This window comes from Drosophila rhopaloa, unplaced genomic scaffold, assembly GCF_018152115.1.
Source record: "Drosophila rhopaloa isolate 14029-0021.01 unplaced genomic scaffold, ASM1815211v1 contig_163, whole genome shotgun sequence".
Classification (NCBI taxonomy): Eukaryota; Metazoa; Arthropoda; class Insecta; order Diptera; family Drosophilidae; genus Drosophila; species Drosophila rhopaloa.
In genome coordinates this window covers 10,336,318-10,358,463 of record NW_025335043.1, presented here as the reverse complement: position 1 = coordinate 10,358,463, position 22,146 = coordinate 10,336,318, and the positions used below count along the sequence as shown (strand labels likewise).

General features: G+C 41.9%; 3 protein-coding genes across 3 annotated transcripts; 2 read left to right on the top strand and 1 right to left on the bottom strand.

The window, feature by feature from the left end:
• Positions 1 to 5: 5 nt before the first annotated feature.
• LOC108037215 (E3 ubiquitin-protein ligase listerin) lies at positions 6 to 8,152 on the bottom strand. The gene is made up of 14 exons (XM_017113738.2): positions 8,055 to 8,152; positions 7,200 to 7,990; positions 6,962 to 7,141; positions 5,870 to 6,905; positions 4,505 to 5,812; positions 4,218 to 4,450; positions 3,963 to 4,146; positions 3,628 to 3,903; positions 3,093 to 3,527; positions 2,914 to 3,025; positions 1,098 to 1,309; positions 610 to 801; positions 314 to 481; positions 6 to 256 (listed from the first exon to the last, which is right to left on the bottom strand). Exons 1-14 carry the CDS (start codon positions 8,100 to 8,102, stop codon positions 197 to 199), a joined length of 5,235 nt encoding a protein of 1,744 aa, XP_016969227.2. The 5' UTR covers positions 8,103 to 8,152; the 3' UTR covers positions 6 to 196.
• On the top strand, positions 1,387 to 3,095 carry LOC108037217. Its single transcript, XM_017113740.2, has 3 exons — positions 1,387 to 1,770; positions 1,924 to 2,507; positions 2,563 to 3,095. The coding sequence occupies exons 1-3, from the start codon at positions 1,487 to 1,489 to the stop codon at positions 2,895 to 2,897; spliced, it is 1,203 nt and encodes a 400-aa protein (XP_016969229.1). The 5' UTR covers positions 1,387 to 1,486; the 3' UTR covers positions 2,898 to 3,095.
• A 113-nt stretch (positions 8,153 to 8,265) lies between the features above and the next one.
• Positions 8,266 to 10,690, top strand: LOC108037218. Its single transcript, XM_017113741.2, has 4 exons — positions 8,266 to 8,472; positions 8,530 to 8,694; positions 8,753 to 9,116; positions 9,244 to 10,690. The coding sequence occupies exons 1-4, from the start codon at positions 8,341 to 8,343 to the stop codon at positions 10,608 to 10,610; spliced, it is 2,028 nt and encodes a 675-aa protein (XP_016969230.2). The 5' UTR covers positions 8,266 to 8,340; the 3' UTR covers positions 10,611 to 10,690.
• The last annotated feature ends 11,456 nt before the right edge of the window (positions 10,691 to 22,146 follow it).

Genomic DNA, 22,146 nt, shown 5'->3' with positions numbered 1-22,146 from the left:
TCAAATAAAATCTCTGCACTTAACATCTCATTAAGAACATTTAAACATTGTACGAATTTATTATTATTGGGGATTTACAATTTGAGAGACCAGAAACTATTGCCTACATCGAATGGTTTGGTTGTGCCTTTTGCTTAATACGTGTTGTCAACTAAGATTTAGCTGCTAATTACATATACACACGGGTGTATTCCATCTAGAAGACATTGCGGCAAATGGGGCAAGTGGACTTGCTGCTGGTGGTGAACCATTTGTACTAAAAGAAAAGAATATTTTGATGGCCAAAAGCTGTGAAAGTTGGAAGGAGACTTACCAAACAAGGTCCGTGGAATTTCTTCTTGCAGGTCTTGCACGTGAGCTTGGGCAGCTGGCAAGTGTCCTGATGGATTACGGTATAGCAAACATAGCACTCCTCAACGCCCTCGAACTTCTTGTCCAGATTGTTTTTCCACATTGTCAGGCCATCGTATATGGTGCCATTCTGCAGATAAATTATAACATTTGTATTATTACAAATATACATTGTTTAGCAATTTAGGTATTGCAGCTTGTGCTTGCTTAAACCTACTATTTAGATCATCTTTATGGTAAACACTCCAAAATAAGTACCTGATGTGTAAGGAAGATGGTAAGCTGCATGCCCACATTCCGGGAAGAAGCTCGTCCACCGATCTGTTTGCCACACTCGACCTTTACAGCTCCGAGTGGGTAATTGGGAGCCAGGGTTATTACCAGTTCCATACGCGCCTCGTCGATGGCATAGACCGCAAGCACTTCGCGGGTGGAGGAGTGAACGGTAACCTAAAAGTAAAAAAAAGCACATTTAAAATAATCATTTTTCATTTAAATACGTTAAATTACAAGTCCAGTAGTCTTTGCGAATTTAGGATATAAAGCTAGCCCAGAGTATTTTCAGGATAAAATAACTTTAAAATATTTAATATATATCCTTTTTAGCTGAGATATGGTGACCCTTGAAATCTTCCGCGTCATTGTCATCATTATACTGCTGATCAGTATTACTGTGGTGTTTTCTTTGCGCATGACCCTCCCAGAATAGTCTTAAGGACCCCGAAGGTCCAGTCCCATCCGCTTACCTGCATATTCTCGTGCTTCTCCTTGCGATTTGCGATCGCCTTGAGCTCCTCACTGCATATCAGCGAACTCACGTAGTTGGTGGTGAGGTTGTCCACAAAGTTCTTCTGTCTGGATTGTGTGGTGTTCCACCATCTGCGCACCACGGCCGGCAACTTGCGGAGCACCTCCGTGTACAGGTGGCAGACATATCGCTCCAGACTCAGCTGACGATCTATAAAATGGAATACAAATGGATCAATCGAGGCAAGCCAGGCTGTGAACAATATTTTTATCGAAACACTGCGATAAGTCAAACAATGTTTATATAGAGAAGAGTTCGCTTGACTCGATCGTACAGTTTATTAAATAGTTTTTCGTTCGTTTTTGGATTTTCACTTTATTAGACAGTATGGCAAAGCCAGTGAATTTCATGGACATGCCCTCCGAGATGCCGCAGCCAAAGCGCATTCAGCTTGAGGGCGAAAAGGTAACGGTGGCCGAGGCCATTAACTTCCTGAAGACGCAATGCGACACGCGCAAGGAGCACATTCCGGAGGATCCCCTTCAGGAGGGACCCACCGTGGCGGACGAGCTCAATGCCCGTCTGGCAATGGTCCATGTGCGGGAGTCTCGTGCCAAGCGCATCCGTCGCCTGGTCAAGTACTCCGCCAACGAGACGCAGACATTGTACAGGTAAGTAAGTTTTCGAAATTTTAATACCAAAGTTACAAAAATATATCTTATATTCCTTAATAAATATTTTAATATTTATTATTAAAGACTTAAATATTTAAAATACGCATTTCTCTAGAAGAGAAAGCCCTAATCTATATATTGATTATACAGGTTCATATGCGTCTGTCCCCGCTACCATCCTTGCTATGTGCCCTGCCAGCACACGGGCCAGATCATTATCGACCGGGACGTGCTGTCTCGGGATGAGCATATCTGTTTTTTGGCTACGCCCAAGAAAGACTTCTCTTCACCTCAGTTGGCCAAGCAGGCGCGCTTTTATACCAAGAAGATATTCGTTAACCAATGTACAGCCCGTGTAGAGCGCCTGGCCGATCCGCATCCGATGCGAGTCAGTGACACCTTCAATTTTTTCAAGGAGTACCTCTCGCCTCGCCACATAGCCGCTCTAGAGAACCATATGAAACCGAAGCCGCCCGTTGAAGCCATGACCATGGAGAAGGCTCTGGAGTACATGGAGGAGGAGATGCGCCAGCGTAGGGCGGCAAAGCGCGTCCACAAGCGACGCTGCAAGGGTCTCAAGAAGCGCATTCTTATGCGCCAGCGCAAGCAGATGCAAAAAATCATTTGCGTCCTCTTCGAGGAAATGAAGGACTTTCTCCTCAACGATCAATTTATTGTGGACGAGAACTCTCCACTCTGTTGTGTAATTCTTGAACGACTTCGAGAGTTTACTGGTAAGCTAACTATGAACATTTATTTACAAAAATAATAAAATAAAATCCTCAACAGATCAAGAGTTCTACACGACCAGTAATTTACGCGAGTATCAGCGGATATTGGCCAACAATTTGACTGTTTGGATCAACAAGTTCATATCCAACTTGAACATCTATTTGGCGCCCCAGCAAATACCCGTTCAACGGCAAAGGATGGCAGAGACCGATCCAGAGCAGTTTGTGCCCTTGTCAGATTTCATTTCTCTAACCGATGAACCAGGGGCAGAAGAAATGATGGAGGATGTCGAGCAAGGTGGCGCCGAATACGACGATTATGGATATGGGGAGGACTACTTGCCCGACGTTCTTAATAATGACGACATGTCGGAGGAAACATTGATTGCTTAATTATGGTAAAGCTTACCCTTCAGCTGAGTCCAAGTGAGCTCCTTGTAGACTCCATTGCTGTGCACCTTGGCCCCGTGATTTTTAAGTATGTCCACTGGCATTGCTCGGAAGAGGAAATGTAAAAAATTCTGTAAAGTACGGAAGAAAATTTGTAGTGAAATCACCAATAGTAAATTTTTTGTATTGATTTCCAACCTCTTCATATTTGTTATCATTTAGCCAATTGGTGTACACAGCTCGTAATGCAACTGGAGATTTAGCGCAAGCATTGATGATGCAGTCCCATAAGAAAAGGTAGCTTAGTGCATCGTGTCTGTCTATCGGTTCAAGATCCTCAAGCTCTGCCAGCTTAAAAGTGAACTCCTCCAGGTATTTTTGTATCAGGGTATCGTAGCGGGTCAGATAGTCCTCAAAACGGTTGAGGAAATGCCACTTCGAGATCGAGGTAGTTGTATCCAGACTCTCGCTTTGTTTCTCATTCAATTCTATGTCGTCGGCCACAAATTGTGGGGTTAATTGGCGAAGAGAGTGCACAGCACTCAATCGAACCGAGTGCTGGGAATTGTAAAGCTGCTTGAACAGGAAATTGCAGAGGTGGTCCAAACTGATTTTACTGTTCGACTTGCAGAACTGAAATGGAAAATATGGTTTTTTAAATAAAAGTCAATCAAACCAATAACCACTACTACTATTTGTTATAAATTGTACAATGGTTTGCCCCGATAATTACCGAATAAACAAAACTGTAATCCAACAGTTCTAGGGCTGGCGTTAGGCGTTCCAGTAATGCTTCATAGCACGCCTGAAATCCAGGCTCCACACTCGTCTCGTGAGTCAGTTGATAAAATGACTTGAAGAGCACCACATTGACTTCCTTGGCAAACAGAGAATCCCATTCATCGATCATGTTTTTGAGTAATTCCGTTGAACTCTTCTGTTTCTCGATACGAATGAATTCAGTCAAGGCGGCAAACAATTGATAAACAGCCACCACAAAAAGAGAAGTCTGCAATCGGAAATAAATTGGTTTTAAATTTCAAAAATAATTGGTTTACAAAAACCTACCTTTGGATCATTGAATTGAGCTATGGATTTGGAAACAGACAGCACCCAAGAACTGAGACCAATGCGTATGGCATCCCAGTTCTTTATGCCCAGCTCGTAGGGAAACCGTTTCAAAACTTCGGTAAGCAGTTTGATGAACTCCACCGTATCTATAACTGATTCGTAGGGTTGCTTGTGAATTTCCCTGAAAAGCATATGATTCACATTAAAAATTAAATCAAAAATTAAAAATGTAAGAATTCTATGTTGTCTTACACATTGTAATGGAGTAAATCCTTTTGGCTGGATTGCTTTTCCCCTATGCCTGTCATAAACTGCACGGCTGATGCAATGATATTGCGATCTGTTTGCTCATTCACCTCGGCTTCGAAATTGTTTAGGAGTAGGGCATGGAAAACGGCTGCCTTAACCCAAATCTCGGGTGGTTCCGTTCTCATTATGGCCGAATTGAGACTGATAGCCTTTTGGGAAAGCTTTGGCAGAAGAAACTGCAAAAGAAAAGCGATTAATTTGTTTTCTTGGGATCCTTTTAAAAATCTTACCTGTAGTGCCATCACATAGGTCTTCAGAGCTCCCTGTGTCACTAAAGATTCGGAGAGATCCTCGTGCAGCAAAATGTTGGCACTCTCTTCGAAAGCGGCATACTGTGGACAAAATGCGAAGTAACTCAGGAGACGACATCCTACTACGCTGGGCTGCTGCACTGAAGACAGCTGAAGACGCTCTTTGACTATTCCAACCAGATCGCTGCTGTTGCCCATAAAGCTTTCAACCTTCCCCGACAGAATCAGCACTAGTTCTTCCGACCAAGATTGCAACTCTGACACTTCCAGCCAGCACTCTGCAGTGCCAGACACCCGAATGCACTGTAGAAGTTCAGCAATCAAGGGTTCATTCCAAGTCTTGAGCACATCCGCATTCGGATCACAGTAGTCCTCGGTCAACTCATCTTCAGGATTGTTTGTGTTTTGAGGCGGAGGGAATTGGTACACAAGCTTGTAAATTGTGGCAAAGTTGAGGGTGCAACGTTGAAGTAATGGTAATATTTCAATTTTGGACAGAGAAGCGCTTTCGAAGGGAACTCCCGCACTGACAGATCCTTGCATAGCTTCCAGGAGCACGCAATGGTTCTCAAACTGCTGAATTCTTTCAGATGTTTTTAGGGGGGAATCCAGAAGAGCCGCTATAGTTTCATCAATGCGTTCCAAGCGCTTCTTCTCATCCTCAATGTTTTCCGTAGAGCATATGACAAACTTGGCCATTGCCTCAGCCATACCATCAAGATGCTCCGCTTTAAGTTCAGATGAGTTCGCCAAATCCTCCACGATTTCCGCACAGCTCTTCAGCATTTGATTATCGATTTCAATGTCTTTACTAGACAGTGCATCCTGCCAGCAGGTGGTAATTTCCCACAGAGTATCCTCAGACAAATAATCTTCCGGTCGATGCTCCAAACTGAATTTGAACAACTTGAGAAAGATATGATGGCGCACACGCAACGAAGAATTATCGTTGCTGCAAATCACAGGCATTATCTGGGCAATAAAGCTGCCACACACTTCCACCATTTCATCGATACCCGGCTGATTTAAAGGCCCGCACATGGCCAGCAGTATTTTATCCACAGTTTCAGCATTGATGAGTATGTCTCCAGAATCCGTTTGAAAGAAGCACTTGTGAAGCAAATTGAGCTTCTCTCGATCATTGTCCACCACCACCTCCTGCGCTATCCGCGCAATCACGCCACAAGTTTCCGGACCACTGAGCATCTGCCTCACGGCGGGCTCTGTGCACAGGGGATAAGACAGCAGACGGTAGAGAAGTAGGTTTTGCACGCGATGTTGTGGAAGCTAAAGCGAATACATTAAATTAAAATAAATAAATAAAATTATAAAATTGCTGCTTACCTTCATAAGGATGTTTTCAATATAACCAAAGCGTTTCTCCGATTCCAGCAGCGGCAGAATCTTAAACACGATTTCTACAACATATTCGCAATCATCATCATTCAGATTTCCCAGCAGTGAAACAAATTTATCGAGCGCTCCTCCCAAATCTCCGACATCAGTTAAACTCTTGTAGAACGCAGCATCGGTGAACATTTTTGTGAGGGTGCGAATTTGCTCAATGTAACGCGAGGAGGAATTACCACTCCCACTGATTTTAGCCTTGTCCAGGCAGATTTTAACAAGCTTTACAACTAACTGTTTCAGTTCCTTTTGTACAAAGGCCGCAGCTTCTTGAGCCTTTTTAACTGGAGTAGTAGGTTCGCTCTTTTCGACCTTTCCTTCCTCCTCCACAAACTTCACACTAGGAGTCTCCAGGCTGGGATTAGCCATGTGCAGATCCTGCACCAAAAGCAAGACATGCGACAGCAGCTGCTCATTCACGTCTTCGGCAGCCAGATCATTGGTGACCAGCTCAAAGATGCGTGTCCAGAACTGGTTCAGCAACTTGGCATACAAGCCACCATTATCTAATTTATGGTTAATCTGCCGATCCCAAAAGGCTACCAGTGCAGAACTATGCTGGAAAAATATCTTCACATGCGCGCTGTCGCTCTTCAGCAGCCAACCAATGGGTTCCAGCACATTGTTTTGAAGTAAGCTAGTGGCAAATTCCTCCACTTTCTGATCTCGGTCCTTGGTGTTGTTAATCTGCTGCAGTAGAAAACGGAGGCACTCGAAATAAGCAACGTGAATAACAGTACAATCGGATTTTGGAAGCGGGGGGTCGAATTTTTCCGTGACGGCCAGTTTCATGTCGTCAAAGAAGCGCTGATAGAACTCGTAGATATCCAGATCTTGGAGTGAGGCTGGTGTAATCTTGGACAGAAATGGCAGCAGATTGGGACATATAGCCTGGGCGTTGCGATTGAAGCCACTGCGGAGCAGAGACGACAGTTTGGGAAGGAGAGCCTTGCGAATGTTGAGCGGAACAAACCTAAAAAATAAAAAAATTAACAAAGGAATGGAATTATGATAAGCCTACAATCTTACCAATCCTCGTAGTTACTTTGTATAAGCAAAACACATCCCCATATGTGAGGAGCCACGACGGGATCAGCATCGTCTATAAATTGGAAGCAGAGAGTAGTCAGTTGCGACTTTTGCGGCGAGATGACTTCCAAAAGGGAAACCGATTGCAGGATATGGTAGATACACTCAAACCAAGCAGCTCTAAAATATCAATATTGCATATTTAATATATGATTTCAAGTATTGAAAGATTACTCACTTAATGGGCGGCACTTTGTGCTTGCCAAAGCTCCAAAACTTCTGATGCGTCACAAGGGTGACGAATGCCTCCTTAACTTGGCTGAGCTCCTCATCCTCCGTCTTCTCCATGAAGAAGGACAATAATTTCAGGCTGCTGATGACGACGCGCTGGTACTTCTGTTCTGCCTCCTCTGGCGTGAGACTTTTCCCAATTGACAAAGTGGCAGCTGTGTGGAAAGTCAGGTTGCGAGTGGCGTACTCAAGGATCTCCACCTGACAGTGCAGGCACACTTCGCGTGTGCGGTTAGCGTTCCCCGCAAACGTGTCTCGGAAGGATTGACTGGCGATGCTGGCCGCAGGAGCATACGTATCGAAGCGGCTGCCCAGCCAAACTGGCACTAGCAGCTTGAGGTACGGAGCCATCGCCTTCTTACACTTGGCCATGAGCAAATGCAGCACCGTCTGTGTGAGTTCCCGGACATTGTGCTCCGGATCGCTGGCCAGATTCAAATAGTACTTGGGCCACAGCGGCAGTATGTTCTTCAGGGCCTCCACGTCCGACTGTTCGATCAGTTCGTGCAGCTCCTGCAGCGCCTTCTTCTTGGTCATGGGGTCCTTCTTTGATAGCTTGCGCAGAATGATCTGTGTCTGGGGGCTGATGGCCGCGTCGAAGCTATCGGGCATTTGTTCGGCACTGGCGAATCCCGGGGCAAATGGCACCAGGCCACCGCCATCCGCCTGCGCCGAGAAGCCCACGAAAATGGGCGTGGAGCTGCCCAGCAGCTCGGCGGTACGGCTGCTGCTCGAGGGCTAGGTACGTTCGGAGGGATGAATTCATGGTTAAATACTATATTTTTGCCTAATTACGCCTTACCTTTGCATTATTTTTGGTGCGCGGCGCTTGTTTTGTCTTTCCACCCATTTCTCTTCTTCTTCTTCTGGCTCTTCTTCTTGTCGATTGCACGTGGCAGGTCCGGCAACCCTTTCAGCTGGTATTCTGTAACAGTCCGGCAAGCTTTCTGTTTGGTATTTCAAATACCAGAAATCAAAACAAGCCAAATCACGATACTATCGTGAGTGGTTAAGCCATCTCTAACTTATTTAGCCCCAACATTTTACAGCTTTGCACGTGTTGCAATTGTTATTGATTTACTTTTAAAATGACAAAGTTCCTGTCCTATTACAATCTGTTTCCCATACCAGATCCGAAGGAGTTCCTGGGCCTGGCTTCAGATAAGGAGAAGGGTAATGTGGTGACCACACTGGCGCGCAATGTGGTGGTTGTTTTGAATGTGAGTATAGGCCCCAAAATAAGATGGTTCTCATTTAATAATCACGATTCCTTACAGATAAGTACACAAAAGCAGTTGCTCAGTTGGTCCCTGCCCGAGAAGCTATCCTCCAAGGTTATCTATGATCCCAACAGCCAGAAATATGTGGGCGTCTTTGGGAATCACTCGCTGCGAGTTTGGGATGTGGACACCAGTGATGTAGCCAAGTGCAAGAAGCTGAAGGTAACAGCACTTAAAAGTCCCTTTATTGTAGTAGTTATTTCTATAATCTTTCTTGCAGTTCCAAAAAAGCATTGCCCATTTGGTGGAAACCACCCAGGAGGCCTTGGTCCTCTACAGCGATGGCGAATGCCAAACCCTCTCGCAGGCGTTGATTTCTCGCAAGGATCAGAAGGAAGACACGGCCGAGCAGCTGGCCCTGGCCGCCAGCAAGGTCATTAGCAAGCCTTCGATATACACCTTGAGCCAGGGCCAACAGGTGCTCACCTACTTTGAAGAAACGAAGGCCACTGGCGAGTTGCAACTCATCCGACTTTCCCTTGCCACCGCCACCCGTCGGGAGTACCTAATCCAACGGGAAGATGTGCGTCTCACAGGTTACGCCGTTGTGGAAGGCGATGCAGCTCCTCAACTCCTGACTATTTGTGAGTGGTAACATTTATAAGACATACATCTAAGCATTAGTAATGCCTAATTCTAATAATTATAATCTCATGCCGAGATATAATGTCGTTTCCCATGTCAATTACTATAAAATGCTTTATTTTCTAGGGTCCGACAAGCGCATATTCATGCTAAATCTGGCGGAACGCACCTCAGAGCGATCACCCGGAAAATTCGTGTCCATGCTGGCCGAGCTAAATGTGGAAAGCAAGCTATCCGTGCACGGAGTATCGCGGAACTTTGCTGCCATTTACGGCGCCAACCACGGACAGGAAGGCGCCTCGCTGTTGGTCTACAACACACAGTTTAAGGTGGTCAATGCCAAGCAGTACTTCAAGGTGTATTTGGACTTCTCTCGCCTATGGGCCGGTGATGAGCACATTCTGCTGGCCATGGGTCAGAATATCGCCGCAGTGCGGTACAGAATGAACCGGGAGGTGCTAGTGGACATGCTGGGTTCCCAGTTCAGCGACACCCACCTCACGCCCATCGAACTGGATCACATTAACGAGGAAGAGCACCTGGAGTCGGTCATCAAGTTCGGTGGCAGCACGAAGTCCGTTAATTATGCCACTGTGAAATCCAAGTTAGATAAAAATATTCCCACATTGAGTTTTCAAACGGCAGATGGCAGAGAGTTGGCCTACGATCCTCCTGAAATCGTGGATCAGGAGATAGACGAAATCATTAAGCAGCATGTCCATGGAGAGGCCACGAGCGTCGAGAACGGACTGGAGGATGTGAGTGTAACTCTAATGACCAACTTCTTCGATTCGGGCCCACAAAACACAGCTGTACAGGCCTTGGTGAGGCAATTGGAGAGAAGTGGAGCGGGCGAGGAGGAGATTATCGAGAAAATTTTAACTCTTTTTATCAAGACCGGAAACAAAGAGCATGTGCTAATGTGCCTGCGGCGGTACAGCAACATCTCGGAGAGGATGCTGGCCTGGTCGCTACGTTTTGCTCTTGATATAAACACAAAACCCCCTGCCATTAATGGCGATGCCAAACCTTTGAAGAAACCCTTGAAGAACAATCAGCCCAACAAGGAGCTGCTAAATGCAGTGCTAGCCTGCAGTTTTGATGCCAGCGGGATCGAAGAGCATCTGCGTTATCGGCTGGAGCTCTCCCATGTCCAGCATCTAATGAACCACCTGTACGAACTAGTCCATGATCCCAGCGCCCAGCTAGAGGAACGACCCAACCGCGATTCCTCGCTGATCCAAACGGAAATCCAGGCCCTACAATGGCTCGGCTGCCTTTTGACCTCCCACTTTACCCTGCTAAGCATCTCCAAGGACGAAGCACTGTTCGATACGCTCTCCAAGTGGGCCAATCTTCTCTCCTTCTACGAGAACAGTTTATTCGATTTAGCCAATTTGCTGCCAAAGCTCACGAATATTGTGGAACAACGCGAGATAAAGCCCATTTACTCCACCACGTGGTATGGCATCGAGGAGGTGGTGCTGTACTAGGAAAAACAATGGATGTCTTTAGAGTTCCCCTTAAGTTTGTTTCTTAGTAGTTAAGCCAAATAAAAATAGAGTTTACTTGATTTTATATCGATTTTATTAACACATTGTACTGGATAAAAGACTTTTTGGGGATAATCTTTCAAGTTGTATGAGTATAGAACTGTCATACAAGATTGCATTGCATTGGAGATTCCGAATTTCTGAATCGAATTTGTGTATTCAATTAAAACAGCTCAAACAAGTATTAATACTTTTTGAAGTTTCTTGAGGGTTTCTTCTTATTAAGAAGATGCCATAAACCTCATTTTTTATTACCATTACAGATGGGTCGAGTCACTTTCAAAGGAAGAAAAGAAACTCCGTTAAAATCGAAACAAAGTCAGGTGGCAGGTTAAATAAGACTTAATAAGACTCAAGCTAAGCTGAAATGTCATCTTCAAGTCTTGCAGATTGTACCTATGCACTATCCACTTTAAGCCCGTCAAAACCACATCAAAGTGACCACAAAGTATCTTGGACATTATCAAAACTGTACCAGCTGCCAAGCCAGATTAAACCGAAAACTTTTCCATCAATTGCTAACGATGCGAACACATGCGACTGTAGCGTCAAGTCCCTCCTTGTCCTCCAACATAAAATCATTACACATAGAAAAACATATTTCCGTCCCAATTTTTTTGTCTTTTATAAGAACTATAAATCTTAAAAAAAGTGTTAGACACTCAAAATACTTATATAAAATCAAATAATATCATATTCCTATTTTCACTGTCATTTTACTAAACCCCATATGCCAACCAAATTGTCACATTGTAACAAAAATTCATAGTTACATTCATAGAAGTGTTTTGGTCCATAGTTTAACTATAATTTTTTAACTTCATAGAAATTTTTGTGAAAAAATGAGGAACAAGTTTGTTGTTTTTTTTTAATATTAGTTGAATTATGACTTATTATTTACTACTTATTTTTTATCCATTCTAAACATAAAAACTCGAAGAAAAAGTATTGCTAGTCGATGTTTGGGCTGTTTTTATATCGGGATGTTTTAGAAATTTCTTCCAATAAAATCCTGTGAGAAATTGAATGGATGTTTCAGATATTTTGGTTGCAAGAGATATCCCGAACATTATAAAACATAAACTTTAAAAACAGAGAAGGTAGCTATCATTTTATTTAATATAAATTTTATTTAAACAATTAGGCACCCAACTTTTATCAGTGTAGACGCGAAGGCCCAGTGACAACCCACTTGGTCCAAGTCCACTGCCTCTTTACCACTTTCTCTGCACCTTTCTTTCGAATCAATCTCGACGCGAACGAACCACTTGAGAGCGATGACCAGCCAAAAAATAAAAAAGCCGAAGAAAATAATGAGCAAGTCAAGATGGGGTTTTTAAAAATAGCTCCCCTCCACGGTTGATTCACTGGGGGATTTTGATTACGTAGCCGAGGGTCAGGGGCCACGAACAGCATCGCTTTTTTTTATGGCATTAGAACTGCGGCTATTCAAATCACAAGCGACTTGAAAGCATCGCATTGGGCATATGTGTGAGTTCATTTTTCTTTTTGTTCTTGCAGCATTTCTCCTGATTGTAAGCCGAAGATTTATCGCGTGCTGGATGGGAGAGGAGGAGAGGTATAAAAACCTGCTTGTAACGTCATAAAATCGAGATAAATTATTTAATTTTCGATTTCCTAAAACCATTAAGCAAAGGCAGAAGAGCCCGACGCCTAGCTACAGCTACCCATAACCAAAAGCAAGTTGCCCAGTCATACCAGGAGACACAATCACAATCTGCTGGCCCTTATATAAAGTCTGCATGGATATATATATTTATATATATATGCATTTGTATGTACCTGAACATAATGATGCTGCCTCTGCTGACCGCTGCATCCACGGCAGAAGACGAAGGACATGGTCACAGACGCACATGCTAGGGATGGGATACATGCATACGCCTACCTGTGCGCAGGTAGGATGGCCACTACAGGTAACCAACTCTTTGGCCCGGCAAACACTGCCGCAGATACGTGCACAGGTACAGATACAGATTCAGCTACAGATACAGATGCGCGTTACTTGTTGCAAACAAACGTTAAGAGATGAGGGAACAAACAGGCTGCCCCTGCCACATGCTGGGCACCACCACCGGCCACATTTAGCAGCGTCATGATCACCAGGGCCCTGCCACTAGTGGAAGGGACTTGGGACTAGGGACTGGGGACCAGGGAGCACTCCCAACCGGACCATACCGGAGCGGACAGCGATTGGGCCCGAGATTGGTGCGACTCTAAGATGCAACATCAGCCAGCATCAGGGCTGAAACTCTAGAGAAAATCACCGTGACTATATTTTTGATTTAAAACATATGTTTACCATTTAATTTAGAACTCCTTTTTTTCTAATATTTTATTTTTTACTGTTAAAATGTTTGTGGGGAGAATATAGAAATATATTGTAAATAATATTAATATTTCTCCTTTTTTTAGTCTACTTATTTGTAATGTTATTATTTAAACGTTTTATATCTTACTTTAAGGCAAAGAGTCTTTCTTTCTAAAAGTTTTATATAATGAAAATCCAGTGTGATTAGTTTTTGCGCGATTTTCAGTTCAATCAATAAATTAATGTATTTTCACTTGAGAGATAAAATTTTCTAAATACAGTTATGCTACTTGTAATAAAACAAGAATTAAATAGGCACATAGGAGTTTTATTTTTCTGTTAAAAATTTATTTACAATTTATTTTTATCAATATTTTAAAAGGATAATAGTTTTAAGATGAAAACGATTAAAAATAGGATGATAAATTAAAAAACGATATTCATACTTATTGATCGATTATTGATTTAATTTATTTTAAACAGTCATTTTACAAGACAAGCAGTTTACCCCTTACAATTTTCTACCAAAACATCCAAATCACTTTTGGGAAATCACCTGTGATTTTCTCCCATCCCTGGGCCAATTGCAGCTGCTTGTAAGCCGAAACGAGTGACTTGGCACTTGGCTCTTGGCATCCTTTGTCCCTTCCTTTGAAATGTTACTCATTTTGGTTATTTTTTCTTACCCTCGACACACACACACACGCACACTCATATACGGATGCAACATCTCTTAGAGTTGGGCCCACTCTTTCCTTTCTTATTCCCCTTTTTTTTGTTTTTGATTTTTTTGAAACGACAAACCGGCCGGCATTATTTTTAGAATTTTTCAGTAAAACTTGTTACCAAGCTGGGGCGAAACTGGCTTCGAGGCAGCAACAAAAACAAAAAACAGCAGCGACAGCAGCCAGCAAAAATGCAATGATCTTGTTCCCATTCCACGTCTTTTGTCTCTCCCCCTTCCCCTCCCCTTTGTATTACCAAAAAGGTGACTTTGTCTCGGTCCCTCGGCCATGTAGCCATATAGCCGAGTATCTTTGTATCTGTGACTTCGCATTGTTACTGTTCTCTGACTTTTTAATGCCCAAAAACCCGAATGCTGCTCGAAAATTGTATCGATCTTGGCCATTTGCCGGTGGTGTGGAAGTTCGGGTTCCAGCCACCTTTTGTGTTCTGTTTTTGGCCTGTACGCTTTGCTCTTCCATGGCAGCATCATCATGATCTCGGTGATCATTATAATGCCGATGCCGATGATGCCGAACAGGGGGGTACAGTTTCGCTCCGAACTGAAAAGTTATCATTTTGATTCTCTCTTTTTTTCAGAGGCTGCTGCTGGTTTGGTCGGTTTGGTTTCGCCGCCCCGGTCGCTTTCTTTCGGTCCCAGCTCAGATTTGGATTCGAGTTCAGGCATTGGTTAATTTATTTTTATTTTCATTTCATTAATTTGAGTTTTGCTTTTAATTGAACGTCGTTCTCGTTCCTGTTGCTCTTGCTCTTGTTCTCGTTCGCCTCCCCAATCAGATTATTGACTCTTTTTCGGGTCTCCATTCGTTTTGGGCAATAGTACATATATCTTGCTGTGTAGGAGATTATTCAAATGGGGTATAGACAGAGGCCTTTGTCTAAGCCCAAACAGAGGCCTTTGTCTAAGCCCAAACATGTTTGGTTTAATGAGTTCTATTAGTTGGGGCTCCGGCTCAATAGGCTTTTTCGGACGGAGAGTGTAAGTATGGCTCAGGCCATTGGCTATGCCTATGGAGTGTTGAAGGGGGGTAAATGGCTGCCACCCCAGGGGCTTGGCTCCGCTAGTTGAACCAACTGGTTTCTATTGGATTATGCTTATTAACCTGGTCATTTGGAGACCTCGGACAATGGCCAGGACGGGTCTTTGTATTGTGAAATGATCTGGAAAACGATAGAGCCCCGAAGTGAATGGATTCTATGGTTTTATACTGCGAAACTTGTTTGAGCTCTTAAGGAAATGAACTGGGTATTATGAAGTCGATTTATATTTACTATATATCAGCGTAATGATTAATTGATTATGTTTTATATTAAAACAGACTAGAAAATTAGATTTTATAATTAAATAAGTTTTATTATCCATTTATGTGTTCTTTCAGTGCTGAATGTAAAACAACATATGTATTTTCAAAAAAAGATTAGAAGAAAGAAATAATTGTTTTCAATATTAAAAAATAACATTCATTAAACATCTCTTAGTTTAACATAAATGTTTCATGGAGTCTAAGCATACTTCAAATCTTATTTAATACTGATAATATTTAAATTATTTGGTTCAATAAATTACCCATCCGTTGATAAGATCTCTGACAAACTATCGTCCGAGATTTTAGAGCCCAGAACCTCACACTTTCCCACAATGGCCGCGACAGAAAGACAAACAAAACTTTTGACATATTTATATATCCATAACTGTGTGCGCAAAAAGTCAAATATTTCCTCTGCACGTTCCCAGCGGCGGAGGCAGAAAGGCGGTAAATGAGCAAACCCCAACTCATCTCACGTTTGCTTGGCAGGCAGACAAATCGGGAGGTCGCAACGTTGGCAAACAATGCAAATTTGCAAACCGAAAGCAGCGAGATGCAAGTGAATGAGAGGGAATAGCTTCTCCTTGCCGCGTCATAATGTCAATAGGTTATGGGCAAGTTCGTTGCCTAAGTCTTTCGTTTTTGAACGTTAGTCAGCCGCAAAAGCACCTAATCACTTAATCATCTTTTCCAGCGAAATTACCCGAACGGTGGGCGAATTGTGAATAAAGCTGAAATATGTGTGTCAGCCTCTGAATCTGTGGGGGCACTCGAGTCTCTGGCTTTCTAAACAAATTGCTAGCCATATCCGCCAACAAAAAACGACATTTCAATCTCTGACTCACTGCTTACTTTGCTTATTTCTATACAATTTCTGCCTGATTTGCTTGCGGTTCTGCCTGTCTACGATTTAAAATTCCTGGGCCTACCGATAAGTATACCCTCCCCCGGTAAAATCCCAAAAAAAACCGAAACGCAAGCAATTTGATCTTTAAATTTAAGCACGTTTAAATCAAAAGAGCAACGGACACAACTACACATGGATATATCTCTCGCTTAAAAACCAAAAGCCTTGCGTGCCTGGGCCTTGTACATGAAATACATATACCTATATATAAATATATATATACATAGTCTTCAATCCCACACAGACAACAACAACAAAGAGTTTGAGGCCCCAACAGCAAAAAAGCCAACGCCAGCAACAAAAACCACACGGATGACTTTGTGAAATTGGAAAGGCGGCAGCGTTGCCTTCACCACTCTCCACACCCCCTCCACTTCCCTCCCCCCGTCGGTTCAGGCAACTCACCTCCTTCACTTGGCCATTATGTACTTTAAATTTAAATTCAATTGACTTCTTTTATGATGGCAAACGGGCGTCGTCGTCGGCCACGCCAAAAAAAAAAGACATAAGAAGAAATCAAGAAAAAATAAAATTAAACAAGGAGAAAAAACCAAAAAACGTGCCAAGGGAACTGCTCACGTAGCGATCGAAAGGGGAGCTAATACTCCGTCTTTTCTTCTGGAACAGTGGGGCAAACCCTGGATCGAGCTACGCCCCTGACTTTTGCCATTTGCCTGGCAACTTTAACGGCCATTTCTTTGCTGTCGCTGTTGTTGTCGCTGCTGCTGTTGTTGTCGCTGCCACGCAGCAGTAGTACACTGCAAAAACATTCTATTAAAATATTGTCAACTACTTGGTATTGTTTCAGGAGTAAATTGCTTCTTTTGTAAAGAAGAAAGTCGAAAATTGGTTTTGCTTAACACAAAAACTTAATATATAACTTGTCTATAGTATTATATTGGGGGAGATATTTATCTTTATAATAAAACATTTGATTAAACATTTAATTAAGATTGCTCATAAAATATTTTCTTTAGGGGACTTTTATTTAAACAATTTTTAATACAATGAGGTCGGTATTAATAATAAGAAATGTACCTAAAGTAATAGTTAAAATGGCCCTTGGTATTGTTTTTAAATTTTCTTAAATAGCTTAGCTTGAAAATTAAGCTAAAACCCAGAAACTTTTTTCTGTGCAACAGCAACATGCCAGCTAAAACGATCGTCGTCGGCCTACCTTGGTAACGTATTTCTCGTCGTCGCTGTTGTTTTTCTGCCAGTTTGATCTTTGCCATAAAAGTGATTTTTTTTATTCTTTGCTGGTTGTTGCGTGGCCATTGCGCTACAGTTGATTGCGTGCTGTACGTGGGTTCTCAGCAGCAGTTGTTTGAAATGGGTAGGTTCAGGTTGATCTTTGATGCAAGTGAGGATTTGCCGAGAACAAGGGATGATCCGACAAGCCAGGACTTTTCCACTGGTTCATGCACGAAATGAAGATTATCTTGCTTGGTTTAGATCTTTTAGGGATTTAAAAATATCTTTAAGCAGATGTGACACACAGTTCTTGGAACAATAATATTGATTTTCATGAAAACAATAAACAAAAAATGTATTCTGAGTATTTAAGAAAAACATTTAAAAGAATAAACATAGTCAAAAAAGATATTTTTCATTTTTAAAGTTTAAACAAATTTAGTTTTAACATTCTATAATATCTTTAAGAACTATATAATATTTTATTTAAATTAAAATTTTCCTTTTGACAATTTTTTGTGTTGATATTGCCAATAATCTTATTTACAATTCCAACTAAATTAATAGTTGTAAGTTATGTATTTCGTTCATTTAATATGATAGTCAAACTTAATATCCACTAAAATATTTTTATCCCAGTCACACCAGATTATATCATCCATAAATGGATCCCTTTGCGGTATCCATATCTAAGATCAGCTGTTAATTTTCACACTCCTCTTTATAGAGGAGTAAGATGCTCGTCTAAGTCAGATGGGCAACTTTCGGCCGACCTCTTAACTCTTGATCAAGTTTCTCTTGATATTTGCGGGCTTCTTTCATTTTATTTTTGGGTTTTTCGTCGTGTTTTATTTTTTGTGGCTTTTTCGCGCTGTATTTTGTACTCTTTTTTTATATTTTTTGGCAAAAGTCAACTTACCAAACAACAAATTTGCCGAAGACAAACAAAAAACACGACCAGAAATCGTCCACTTTTATGTGTTTAACAGGGTTTCAGTTTGGGTTTTTACGGGCTATATCGGGGAATACAAGGTGGTTGAATTAATTAAGGAAAAGGATGGAAAGCTGGAGAAATGTGAAATTGAAGGATCAGTAAAGGTTGTATATTATAGAGGAATGTTGTATATTTCGTTTGGTCACCAAATGGTATTTATATAAACAGCTTTACATCCAAGAATCTAACATAGATTTAATTTTTACCGATTAAGGACCGAAATCTCTTTTGACCTATTGACTTTTCTATTTTTGAGCAATATAATTTTTAGCATTTCTTGTGGAGTTTAAGGGTATATTTTCTTTTGTCAATAAATCTCTAATAGTGATAATATCTATTAAGTTAAATTTGAACTTAAAAAGGGCACACATTTTAAATGGCTCACCCTGTATGGGCCTATCGTAGTGGCAGCTTTTATAATTTCAGCTTTCGTGCAATATAATTTTGAGCATTTTTCACCCGCATTGTTGAAATCTAAAATCAATAGCCTTACCAACAGCCACATAGACAATCGTTAGGCAACGTCTTTCAGACATCTATTAGTCTGTAGGTCTATAGCCTATGTATTGTACACCTTATACACCGAAGAGAGGCTTTGTACTTGTCTCTTACCTGTGTGTTTTAGCTTACCTGTGTGTGCCTTCCTCTCATTTGGCGGGAAATCATGGGTCGCACTCGGCGCTGGGAGGGCAAAAACAAAAACCCGAAAATCAGGTAACAACGCTGCCGACGTCGCAGTCGGCGCTACAGGTAACCGATCGGATCATCGGCACACCAACGCAAAAGCGGCTGACACCGACTAGATACCTGGGGACCTAGTCTTATATACAATATACAATATACCTGCGCCGACGTCGACGTCGGACGTCTCAAGAAGCTGATCTGGAGCTCGTTTGTCGCATTTTTACCAAAACTGAATTTAGTTTAGAAGCGTTTGGCGGCGTTGAAGGTGTGTGCTCTGGCAATCCGGTGCCAGAGTTAAAATCTTGTAAAAATAAATCTCAAAATCTTTTGGAGACCAGAGTCAACACACTTGGTCGAAATCAAATCGAACTAGTGCAGTTTAAGTGCCCGATTCAGTGTGTTATCATCGGAAATCCTCGCCCAACATTCAACACAACTCTACTCAAGTTTATCCGTTTTTATTTCAACTTCAAGATATATCTGGGTATGTCATTTGCATTCGCAGCTGTTTGATATAACCCCACAGGCACGGCACTCACACACACACACCCGCATATCGAATATCGTATATAGAAGGTACGTATTGTAGATCGTGAGCAAATTCTTTAGACATCCGGCTCTATAAGAGCGACACACGCTTCCAGAATTTTCAATAACGTTATCGTCATCTATGTACCTCATCTCATATGCACAGACAACTCTTGATTTTCTGGCTTCGGCCGAGAAGACAGACACAGAAAAACGTGTTTCGGGGCTATTCGAAATCGATTTGGTAATCAGTTTCCTATATATGCGCAAATCTGCCATCTAGGCCTAGGCTTTCGGCTCTTTTATGGGCCCAATCCAATCAGCGGCGGCATCTCATTCAACCCATTTGAATATGCTGATGTATCCCCTCGATTTCTCGTGATGTGCGATCTGTTCTTGGAACTATTTGAGTATTTGACTGTGACTTGCGGTCAGCGGATAGGCGTCAACTCGAATCGAGTATATCTCTATATTTGGTATGGATATTATGTTGATTCTGTAATTCACGTTCAAGTCGAGAGATTCGATTGAGACTGAGAGGTGTGTACGTATATATAGGGTGATCTATCTCATAGGAGTGTTGACTAGAGTTCCAAATTAACCCTAATAACGACATTTTTAAAATTTAAATTAATCAACAGGGTGATTAAATCCAAAAAGAAACAATATTTATGCCTCTATTAAAGATTGAATAAATAATATTAGCCAGACAGTGATAAATCGAAAAAGTAGTTTCCATTGGCTTGCAATAATTTATAGCAATCCTTAAACACACCCATTATACCATATTCATAGTAGATATATTCAAGGTTTTAACTAAAATTCTGAAGCAATTTATAAAATCATGCTATATCACAAAGTACTCAAAGTAATATATAAATATAAACATGTTGTAAAGTATGTATAGTGTTTTATGATTTAAGAAAATGTGATACAATTGGCTCCATTTTTTTTATAGTAGGAGTAGCACGTGTTTTCGCGTCGTTTATTGCTAGTTTGCTGTAAAAATACAACTGCTGACTTTCCCCATAAACTTAGACGTTAGCTAACTAATGAAAGCTTAGCTAAGGAATTGTGTAAGCCGTTTGAAGAACCCTTCATTAAGCCAGTTAGCCTTTCATCTGGATCTAGACCTGCGGCCCACAGACTTTGAATGTTTTTGGTTTTCTGAAAAGTTTTTAGACTACCCACCGAGTGTACTAGCACTTGAGCCTACGGCCACCGGAATGGATCGTAAGTGGCTGGCTGACTGTGGCTACTGTCGTCACACAATATCCATTGCACAATTTAAGGCAGGCCAACAAAATGTTGAAGTGAAGTGAAGTAAAGTGAAGTAAGACATTCAGAAAATTCGCCTGCCTGGCTGGCTTTCTGGCTGCTTTTCAACATTTTCCGCCGCTTTATGTTTCAGCGATTATTACCAGCGGTATGTGTGTGTGTTTGTGTGTGCGACTCGATTCGAGGAGTTGTGGAGTCGAGCGAGGCGCATAATTGTGGGAACTTACGTTACGGAACGCTCGTCTAGCAGCCCGTAGACTGGTGGACTTGTAGACTTGTACACCCGACTAAGGCCACTCAGCCGTTCACTTGGCTTACTCACTTACTGACTTGGCCCGGCGCTATAATGCCAATGCAGGTCCGAACCCATACCCATACCCATACCAAAAACCCAGGCCAAACCCAAACCCACCACCACCACCCAACGTCTTCGCCTTCGTCTTGGTCTTTTGTCGTTCCAGTTACAGTCACTTGACCAACCGAAACATTGGGAATACGAAAGCGAATATACGTACGAATGGGAGTAAGAGTAAAAAATAAGAATAAGACCAAGACCAAGACGGCTATCGTTTTGGTGGGCATAATTGTTGATCGTCGTAGCGTGCATATTTATGGGAATATTTCACCAAGCGAAGGAAAATCATTGCAGCTCCTCACTTCTTCCCATGGCATCGAGGTTCTGGTTCTGGACGAACGCGCGCTCGTCCAACTTTGACCTTTTTCCGACCATTATCTCGTTACCCTGCCCCCTTTGCGTTTGTCTATGCAAAATGCATACAAATTCCACGTAGCATTTCTCAATGCATTCAAAGCGGCTACGCCTGCGCAAAAAATAAAAGGCAGACATACGTATAAGAAATAAAACTAAAGCCGACGATGACGACAGATAAAAAATAGTGAGTGGGCGACAAGTCGGAGAAACGAGAAATCGAGTGAATGTCCATGGGGTTTATGAACGTTTAAAAGAAATAATATAAAAAAAACCCAAGGCGCGCAACTAACTGAATGGCCAAAAAAGTAAAACGAAATTAAACAACCAAAAAAAAAAGCGTTAATCAAAATTAACAAAAGAGGAGACCACTTTCCTTTCCCTTTCAACAATTCCAAGTGTTATATAACCGACTCTATACAGGGTGCTATGTTGTCTTTGGTTATCTAGCTGTATGAGTGATAAATAACGTCATAAAGCTAGCTTACCGAAGTTAATATTAGTGTCTGTCCAGCGAAACAAACCAGAAAGTAAACCCACGTTGCGTATACTTAACATAAAAAACAAAAATAAATATAAGCCCATATGTCTGTAAAGTACATATGCATGTTTATTATTTTGCAGTTTGGTTTTATGGCCAACTGCTTTGGCAAACAGAAATCGACCGCGTACAAGCGAGTAAGTTTTAGCATTTAAGTTTTTTATTATATCTCTCTACCCGTCCTTTGTTTTGCCTTGAGTTATAGCAAAGGTCGTTTGCTTGGAGTTGTTATTCCCTCTGCGAACAAAAATAAAAAAC

Bases quoted from the DNA above. Each gene is read 5' to 3' on its own strand.
- LOC108037217 (XM_017113740.2), top strand. From the start codon at position 1,487: ATGGCAAAGCCAGTGAATTTCATGGACATGCCCTCCGAGATGCCGCAG. The intron at 1,771-1,923 runs GTAAGTAAGTTT...TTGATTATACAG, and splicing joins GAGACGCAGACATTGTACAG to GTTCATATGCGTCTGTCCCC. The intron at 2,508-2,562 runs GTAAGCTAACTA...AATCCTCAACAG, and splicing joins ACGACTTCGAGAGTTTACTG to ATCAAGAGTTCTACACGACC.
- LOC108037215 (XM_017113738.2), bottom strand. From the start codon at position 8,102: ATGGGTGGAAAGACAAAACAAGCGCCGCGCACCAAAAATAATGCAAAG. The intron at 6,906-6,961 runs GTAAGATTGTAG...TTTATTTTTTAG, and splicing joins CAAAGTAACTACGAGGATTG to GTTTGTTCCGCTCAACATTC. The intron at 3,026-3,092 runs GTTGGAAATCAA...CGTACTTTACAG, and splicing joins ATGATAACAAATATGAAGAG to AATTTTTTACATTTCCTCTT.
- LOC108037218 (XM_017113741.2), top strand. From the start codon at position 8,341: ATGACAAAGTTCCTGTCCTATTACAATCTGTTTCCCATACCAGATCCG. The intron at 8,473-8,529 runs GTGAGTATAGGC...GATTCCTTACAG, and splicing joins ATGTGGTGGTTGTTTTGAAT to ATAAGTACACAAAAGCAGTT. The intron at 8,695-8,752 runs GTAACAGCACTT...TCTTTCTTGCAG, and splicing joins CCAAGTGCAAGAAGCTGAAG to TTCCAAAAAAGCATTGCCCA.